Here is a 9161-nt window from a genome sequence, read left to right as displayed (position 1 = left end):
AGAGCGATGTGAACGACCCCGACTTGGGGGTGGCGGCCCTGGAGGACGACGCCGAGGGAGGAGGCGGCGCAGCAGGTGGCCCGAGACTTGGGGCTAGTCTCGAGGACTGGCCTGATGATGACGAGGAGGTCGCCCCGCGCCACCAGCCAGGAGTCAGCCAGCCGGGTGTGGGCTCGTCAGCCCCGCCGAACTCTCAAGGTGGCGGCAAGAAGCGCAGGGCCGGGACGAGCCTGTTCGGCAGCCGGTCGAAGAAGCCCAAGGGCTCAGCCGCGGCGACCAAGCGGGACGAAGCGGCCGCAAAGGCCAACCGCTTCCGCAAGGTGGTGAAGACGCCGCAGCTGATTTCGGCGTAAGTACTACCTCCCTTTGTACCTTCACATTTCTTTATTGAGTCTGTCTGAAATCCCTTTGCTTTATTTTCCCAATTTTTAGGGCCCCGCTCTCTCTTGAGAAGTCGGTCGCCGGCTCCGTCGTGAAGTCGGCAGAGACCTCCTCCACAACCCAGCGGATTGATCCCGCCGCCGACCTCCGGGAGGCGACGGAGCAGAACACGCAGGAGGCGCGTGAGGAGCGGGAAGCCGCCCGCCTGAAGAAGGCGGAAGCCGACAAGGCGGAGGCCGCTGCCCTGAAGAAGCTGGCGCAAGCCGAAGCCGTCGATGCGGAGAAGAAGCGCGCTGAGGAAGCCGCACACCGCCAGTCGGCGGTGTTTGTCGTCCCCTTGAACTCTGCGCCGCCGCCATCGGTGTCCATGGTGCAGACTGGGGAAGTCGGCGATGAGAACCCGGTCATGGAGAGGGACGCTGACGTCGCCGCCACATTGGAAGTCATTGTGCCGCCACTGCCGCCCTCCGGAAGCACGCCAGGCAGGCAACCGTCGGACCCGCCAGTACCGCCAATCGGAGGCGTGACGGCGACAGGCCTGGCCCTCGAGGTCAGCATGCCGACGCACCCGTCTCGCGAAGGTGGCCTCAGCGCCGCGTCCTCTGGAGACCAGCGCTGCGAGCTCCACGATCCCGGACACCGAGGTGTCGAGCTCCACGCCCACTGGGTGGGTGCGGGGAGGCGGGACAGGCCCGTTGAACCGGGCGCTCTTGGACGTCCAAGCCAAGCTCCGGGCCGAGGTCGACGCCATCAAGGAGTGCACCAAGGCGTATCTGGTGTCGCGAACAGCCATCCGGGTATGCATCCTTCCTTTTTGCTTTGCTTTCCTTGTTTTTCTTTGTGGGAGCGTGCCAGCGCACCCACTGGGTGTAGTCCCCGAGTTTCGGGCCGGCTGCTGAGTAGGCGGCTCGAAACTCTAATCGGTGAGTTCCAAGTACCAACACTTTTTCCGAAATTTTGATGTAGGATTACCACAATCTTCACGTGACCTCCTTCAACGCCAATGTTGAGGAGCTGGCCAAGCGGACCGCCGACTTGTCGGACAGCCAGGTGAGTCTTCTTCTTTCTCTACGGGGGTGTGCTGGCGCACCCGCGGGCTGTAGTCCATGAGATTCGGGCCGACTACTGAGCAGTCGGGCTGGATCTCCCCGGCGACCTTTCTTCTTTGTTGATGACTGACACCCCTCCCCCTCCTTCTTCAGAAGCCAACGCCGCCCTTCAGCAGCAGCTGGGCGAAGTCAACACCGCGCTGCGTGTCAAGGAGGAGTGCGGCCGGCTGACGGAGGAGCGCGACCGGCTAGCTACGCAGCTGGCGGAGCAGAAGGAGCTGCTCCAGAGGGCCCAGAAGGAGGCGGAGGACAAGGAGACCGCCCTTCTTGCCGAATTTGCGTCCGAGCGCTCCTCCTGGACCGACAAGGAGGCGACGCTGGTCTCCGGCTTCCAAGCAATCGAAGATCTTGTCGATGGTGAGCTTCCCCTCGTTTAGGCTGCCGACTGCTAGTCGAGTTGGCCTTAAATTTTTAACCTTGTTTCTTCGTTCTTCTTCCTTAGCAGACTTCTTCCCCGGCCATTCGGATGCCGCCAATCAAGCCATCGAGGCTGATCGTGAAGCACGGAGGGTGGACGGTGCATAGATCGCCACCAACGCCCCCCGATCTCTTGGCGAGCAGATCCTTAGCATCGAGGCCCGCCTTCGGCCAGCCCACCGGATGTTGCGCCGGCTTCAACGTGTCGGCGCCCAGGCGATTGCCGCCCTATGGTCGGATATGCAGGCACCACACACCCCCAGTCAGACTGCCGACTGGCTGGAGGTCGCAGCCGGCCATCTTGAGGCCTGCAAGGGCTCTCCGGCCCGGGATGGAGCACGTCGGGCTTTAGAATTTGCCAAGGCGTGGTATCCTTGGCTGAGTTTAGCCCAGTTAGCCACATTCTGGCTGGAAGCTCAGGCGGAGCTGGCAGTGGTGGAAGACGATCTCGTCAAGCGCGCCGTGTCGATCGCCGAGTACACCGACACCAGCATCTTCATCCCAGAGCGAGCTGAGAACGGCGAGGAGGCGCTGCCGGAGTGGTTCGGGCTGAACCCGGACGACGGCGAGGACTCGGCGGAGGTGATCGACTCCAGTGGCGAAGAAGAAGGCAAGGAGGAAGAAGGAGACGAGGAGGAGGTGCCAGAGGTCGAGGCAGACGGCTAGCCCCAGCTCAACCGCGCTTCTAGCAACGAGCCGCGCCCAACTGAGCCAGCTGTTGCCAGAGGTGATCAAGCGGAGACCAACCAGCCGCCCGCCCCGGCAATTGGCACCACCGACCCCTCCGGTCCTCTGAGTCCGTCCGCGGCTTCCTAGGCTGCCACTTTATCTTTGTTTTACCTGCTTAGCATTCTCAATGAACTTGTTATTTTGAACAATTCCACCCACTGGGTGTATCTTGAACTTCTGTTTGATGATTCGACCAAGGGCCTTTCTATGTAAATATTTATCCGCATTCTATCTCTTCTTGCTTTTTGCTCTTTGACTTTTTCCTTTGCCGCCTTCCCTTGGTTGCCATCTTGCCAGTCGGACAGCCGCTCTGCGGACTGCCGCTAGATCAGGTACTTGGCTTCTTTGGGAAGGCAAGTACTTAGCCTTTTAGAGTTTTTAGCAAGTTAATTTAGAAAACGGCAAGCCGGCTGCTAAAGAGTCGGTTGTAAAAGGCGGAAAGCCGGTTTTAAAGTATGAGCAAGCTTTGAGTCCTTAGCCATTTTTCATACGGACACCTATTCTACCTTACTCCTGCTCGCCAGACAGTCGCTCTACGACCTGCGGCTTCTAACAGGAGACGGCTTAAGTGCCACACATTACTTCTCCGGCTGCAGGAAGTCGTTTCATAGCTCAAGACGGCAATTCCCCGGGCCGACTAGTCGAACCCGGTGCCAAGTGGCATAACAAAGAATAACATATTCATAGGCATAACTCTTTATCATATAGATAAAAGAAGGCAGTCCCCGAGCTCTTCTCGAGGGGCCCGAGGTCTTCGTACTTTAATACAAAAGGTAGCATGATACATACTGCATTAACTGTAAAATCTTCGGAGGAGGTTTGCATTCCATGGCCGCTCCGTCTCTTTGCTGGAGTCGTCCCTTTTGCGTGCTCGGGGCTTTTGAGCATCGATCAGGTAGTAGGAGTCGTTGCCCAACACTTTGCTGATGATGAAAGGGCCTTCCCAGGGTGCTGAGAGCTTGTGCTGGCAGCTGTTCGCTGAATCAGCCGGAGCACAAGGTCTCCTTCTTGGAAAGATCGCGGCTTGACCTTCCGATTGTAGTATCGGCGTAGGCTCTGCTGGTAGATGCTGGACCGGCCGAGTGCCAATAGCCGGCCCTCTTCCAGCAGATCGACGTCGTCTTGACGTGCTTCCTCCGCTTCCTCCTTGGTGTACATGGTGATTCGGGGGGAGTCGAACTCTATGTTCGTTGGGATGACGGCTTCGGCACCGTAGACGAGGAAGAAGGGCGTGAAGCTGGTTGACTTGTTTGGAGTCATGCGCAGGCTCCAAAGGATGGCTGGCAACTTGTCAAGCCAGCAGCCTGCCGATCGCTCCAGTGGCTCGACCAGCCGAGGCTTGATGCTGGATAGGATTAGGCCGTTTGCTCGCTCTACCTGGCCATTGGACGGCGGATGGGCAACGGACGCTAAGTCCAGTCGGATGCCCTGCATCGTGCAGAAACGGGCCAAGGCACCTTTGGCAAAGTTTGTGTCGTTATCGGTGATGATGTTGTGCGGTATGCCATACCGAGTTGTGATGTCGGAGATGAAGGTCACAGCGGTTGGACCATTCAAACTCTTGATTGGTTTTGCTTCTATCCACTTGGTGAACGTGTCCACTGCGACAAGTAAGTGAGTCAAACCGCCTCGTGCCGTCTTGAATGGTCCGACCATGTCCAGGCCCCAAATAGCAAAGGGCCAGGCAATGGGAATAGTCTTGAGTGCAGAAGCCGGCTGATGAGGCTTAGAGCGGAACTTCTGGCACCCCTTGCATTTTTGGACCAAAGACTTGGCGTCTTCAAGAGCAGTTGGCCAGAAGAAGCCATGGCGGAAAGCTTTGGCGACGAGTGCTCTCGACGCCGCATGGCGGCCACACTCGCCTTGATGGATGTCTTTGAGGATTGCTTGGCCTTGTTGTGGCTCCACACAGCGCTGGTAAACACCAGTGACACTACGCCTTACGAGCTCTCTATTGACTATGGTGTACGCTGCCGCCCGGCATTGTACTTGCCGAGCCGAGATCTCATCAGTTGGCAGCTCTTTGTTCACCATGAATTTGAGGATGGGCTGGGCCCATGAAGGTGCTGCAATTTCTGCAACAGCCAAGACTGCAACTTGGACGACGGCGGCTGGGCCGGGAGGTGGCGGGTTGGAGTCGGCAGCCGCTTCTGTGTCGATGAAGTCCCCGGGCGGATTGGCGCAGTCCCCGGGCCGGGCTCTGATGTCTCTGGGCCGACCACCGCAGTCCCCGAGCCGGGTGGGACTGCCACGATTCCCGTGCCGCCTGCTGGAATACTCGTGCCATCTGCGGGGGCTCTTGAGTCGGATCCGACTACTTCTGGAGGAGCTGGCACGAAGATAGAGTCTGACTCCGGTGATGGCTTGACAGACGGCTTGAGGAGGCGCTGGAGGGCGACGCCGGACGGTATCGCCTGACGGGTGGAGCCGATTTGCGTCAGGGCGTCTGCTTGGTCGTTGTCGTTTCTTGGTACATGGAGAAACTCGCACCCCTCAAAATATCCGCTGAGTTACTGTATGAGGAAGCGGTAGCTCGCCATGTTTGCGTCCTTGGCGTCCCAATCGCCTGACGACTGCTGGACCACCAAGTCGGAGTCACCATAGCACAAGATCCGGCGAATGCCAAGCTCTTTGGCTAGCCGGAGCCCGTGAATGAGTGCCTCGTATTCGGCGACGTTGTTGGAGGCGGCAAAATGGATTTGCAGCACATATTTGAGCTTGTCGCCTTTGGGAGAGGTGAGGACGATGCCGGCTCCCAAGCCAGTGTGCATCTTGGAACCGTCGAAATGCATTCGCCAATGGGTGGAGTCGGGCGCTGGCGGTAGATACTGGGTTTCGGCCCAATCGACGAGGAAGTCGACCAGCGCTTGTGAATTGATGGCAGTGCGAGGTTGGTAGTAGATGGTGTAGGGGGCCAAATCTATGGCCCACTTGGCCACTCGACCCGAAGCGTCTCGGCTGCCAATGATCTCGGCTAGAGGAGCCGTGCAGACCACAGTGATTGGATGTTCTTGGAAGTAAGGCTTCAATTTCTTGGCGGCAAATTGCACGCCATAGCACATCTTCTGGTAGTGGGGGTAGTTTTGCTTGGAGGTCGACAGTACTTCACTCAAATAATATACCGGTCTCTGGACTGGTAGCGCTTTGCCTTCCTCCTTGTGTTCTACCACAATGACTATGCTGACCACTCGGCTGGTGGCAGCGATGTAGAGGAGCATGGGCTCCTTAGGAGTCGGAGCCGCCAGGACAGGTGGAGTAGTCAGCATCTTCTTTAGTTTGAAAAAAGCTTCGTCCGCCTTATGGTTCCACTCGACAAAAGTGGTCTTCTTCATGAGTTGGTATAGGGGAAGAGCCTTCTCGCCCAGCCGACTGATGAATCGGCTGATGGACGCCAAACAGCCGGTGAACTTTTGTACGTCCAGCAGTCGGCTGGGTACCTCCATCCTTTCAATGGCCTTGATCTTCACAGGGTTGCATTCTATGCCGCGTTCGGAGACCAGGAAGCCAAGGAGCTGGCCGGCTGGTACTCCGAAGACGCACTTCTCCGGGTTGAGCTTGATCTGAAATCGGCGCAAGTTCTCAAAGGTCTCCTTGAGGTCTTCCAGCAGTGTAGCACGCTTCTCTGTCTTTACCACCACATCATCCACGTATACATGAGCATTCCTGCCGAGCTGCTTGAGGAGGCACTTCTTCATGCATCATTGGAAGGTGGCACCGGCGTTCCTGAAGCCGAACGTCATGGTCAAGTAGCATAAAGCTCCAAACGGCGTGATGAAGGCGGTCTTTAGCCTGTCGGCTGGGTTTAACTTGATCTGGTGATACCCTGAATATGCATCCAAAAAACTCAACAACTCGCATCCGACTGTGGAGTCTATCACTTGGTCGATCCTTGGCAAAGCGAACGGGTCCTTGGGGCACGCTTTTTTGAGGCTAGTGTAGTCAATACACATTCGCCATTGCTTGTTCTTCTTCAGTCCTAGGACCGGGTTGGCCAGCCATTCTAGAAAGAATACTTCCATGATGAAGCCGGTCGCGAGCCGCCGGGCTATTTCTTCTCCAACAACTCTTCTCTTCTCTTCTGACAAGCGGCGCAAGGGCTGCCTGACCGGCTTGGCATTAGATCGGACATGAAGTTTGTGCTCGGCGAATTCCGTCGGGACACCTGGCATGTCTTTGGGGGACCATGCGAAGATGTCTTGATTCTCACGGAGGAAATCAACGAGCTCGCCTTCCTATTTGCTATTGAGGTTAGCGCCTACGACAGTGTACCTCTTTGGGTACTCTAGGTCCAAAGGTATCTTCTTTGTTTCTTTGGCCGGCTTGAATGAGCCCTCAGCTTCCGTCTCCCAGGGATCGGGTGACATCTCTGGCTGTCTGCTTGCCATCGCCACAACCCGGTCAAGCAGTCGCTTCTCAGCAGCGATCACGAGGGACTCGGCCAACCGACTGCTCTCTGATGCGCAGGCGAACGACTTCTTGTAGTCGCCAGTTATGGTCAGGATCCCCTTGGAACTCGGCATCTTCATCTTGAGGTAGGCATAGTGGGGGCCGGCCATGAACTTAGCCAGGGTAGGCCGGCCAAGCAGCACATGGTATGCGCTCTCTAGGTCCACCACCTCGAACCAAATTGACTCTTGGCGGAAATGATCTTTGTCTCTGAAGAGGACGTCGATCAAGATCTTGCCGATTGGCGAGCAGGAAAGGCCAGGAACTATGCCGTGGAACACCGTCCGGCTGGACTGTTGTTGCCTCTGCCTGATTCCTAACTTCTCCATGGTGTCTTTGTATAGGATGTTGATGCTGCTGCCGCCGTCTATCAGGACTCTGGAGAAGCGAGCAGCTCGTTTGTCCGTGGCAAAGGTGGCGTCCAAAACCAAGGCGTAGGAGCCGGGTTTGGACATTACTTCTGGGTGGTCAGCTCTGCTCCAGCTGATGGGCTTCTCAGACCAATGCATGAACTCTGGGGCGTCAGATGCTACTGCATTCACCTCCTGCTGCTGCAGCCGCCTGCTGCATCAATCGTCCGGTACGCTGGTAAACACGACATAGGCTCCCTGCTCTTCTGGGTACTCGTCTTGTACTGCGCCGACTGGTCTGACCGCCGGCTGCTGGGGCGGAGGAGGAGGCGGCTGCCCCGCAGGTGGGGGAGGCAAAAGTCCGTCTCCCTTGGCGATCCTGGTGAGCCAGTGGCACTTCCGAGTGGTGTGGTTGGACAGCTTTGCGCCACTATGGAATTTGCAGGGTCCATCCAAAGTCTGCTCATATGAGAAAGCAGGCTGCCAGTTGGGCTTGCCGCCCTTCTGACATTTGGGCGGGAGCTGCCCTTCCGGCTGCTGGTTTTCGACTGTCGCCACCTGCCGATTGGTGGAAGTCGGTGGTGGGGCTTTGCTCTTGTGGTTGTTCTGTTGTTGACGCCGACTAGTGTCTCCGGCCGGAGTTCGAGGAGCCTGAGGAGCCACCTTGCCGGTCGCGCTAACTTGAATCTCCGTCTTCATGGAGGAGTCGGCCGTGGCGTACTTGTCCGCTATGATCAGCAGCTCGTCGAGGGTTTCCGGCTCGTCGCAGAGAAGCTTGTGCTTGAGGAGGGTGCCCCTCGGCATCCAGCGGTGAAGTACTCAATGGCCTGCACCTCGTGCACGCCTTCGCAGGAGTTGCGAAGCTCGGCCCAGCGCGTGAGGTAGTCGCGGGTTGACTCGCCGGGGCCCTGTACACATAAGGAGAGCTGGCGAGGCTTGGGAGGTCGCTTGTACGTGCTGGTGAAGTTGCGGACGAAAGCGTCAGTGAAGTCGACCCAACTGTTGCTGCCGCGGGGCCTTAAGCTATTCAGCCAAGTCCGGGCCGTGCCTTGGAGCATGAGCGGAACGTACTTCACAGCAACACGCTTGTTGCCGTTTGCTATGCTGACGGCCATGGAGTAGTCGACCAGCCAGTCTTCCGGCTTCACAGAGCCGGTGTATTTGGGTGTATCTCTGGGGAGCGTGAACCCTTTGGGGAAGGGCTCGTCTCGGATGCAGGGGCCGAAACACGGCGGACCCAACTCATCTTCTTCTTCAAGCGCCAGGGATTGATGGAGACGGTCTATCCAGTGGCGGGCGTCATTCTCTCCGACTCCCTCTCGGCGGCCAAGGCGGTCACCGAGCGTCGGGTGATCAATAGGCGGCGGGGAGACTCGCCTTTCCCTTCAATGGGGAGGAGGCGGACAGTCGTCCCGTCGTTCCACTGTTCTTGGGCGGCCGTCTCGGTCGCGCTCTATGGTGATGCGAGTCTGACTGCGGCTGGCAGCCGGCTCCTTGTCTTTTCTTCCACGGACGCCACCAGTTGGCGTCCGAGACTCCACGCCTTGGTCTCGGTGTGGAAGCAGGTTGTCATTCTGTCGGCGCGGCTCACCAGTGTGGCAACCGGCTTTGTTCTGCTCAGCAGCCGCGTCAAGGAGTCGCTGGACGCGCTCCGTCATCAAGCGACGTTCTTCACCCTCGAACTTGTCCAGCTTGTCCGCCGCCGCCTGGGCGGCTCGAATGTTCTCCG

The 9161-nt window shown here is 57.9% G+C and overlaps 1 protein-coding gene and 1 pseudogene across 1 annotated transcript; both read right to left on the bottom strand.

The window, feature by feature from the left end:
• Positions 1–4113: 4113 nt before the first annotated feature.
• LOC147971034 (uncharacterized) lies at positions 4114–6586 on the bottom strand (annotated as a pseudogene).
• Positions 6587–6868: 282 nt separating this feature from the next.
• On the bottom strand, positions 6869–7411 carry LOC147971033 (uncharacterized). The gene has a single exon (XM_087523790.1). It carries the CDS (start codon positions 7409–7411, stop codon positions 6869–6871), a length of 543 nt encoding a protein of 180 aa, XP_087379916.1.
• Between the last annotated feature and the right edge of the window lie 1750 nt (positions 7412–9161).

Source organism: Triticum urartu, chromosome 5A (assembly GCF_056163025.1).
Source record: "Triticum urartu cultivar PI428250 chromosome 5A, HENAU_Tu73, whole genome shotgun sequence".
Lineage (NCBI taxonomy): Eukaryota > Viridiplantae > Streptophyta > Magnoliopsida > Poales > Poaceae > Triticum > Triticum urartu.
The sequence above is the reverse complement of the archived record's forward strand: the minus strand, read 5'-3'. Positions and strand labels throughout refer to the sequence as shown.

Excerpts from the sequence above, each read along its gene's own strand:
- LOC147971033 (XM_087523790.1), bottom strand. The coding sequence starts at position 7,411 with ATGGAGAAGTTAGGAATCAGGCAGAGGCAACAACAGTCCAGCCGGACG.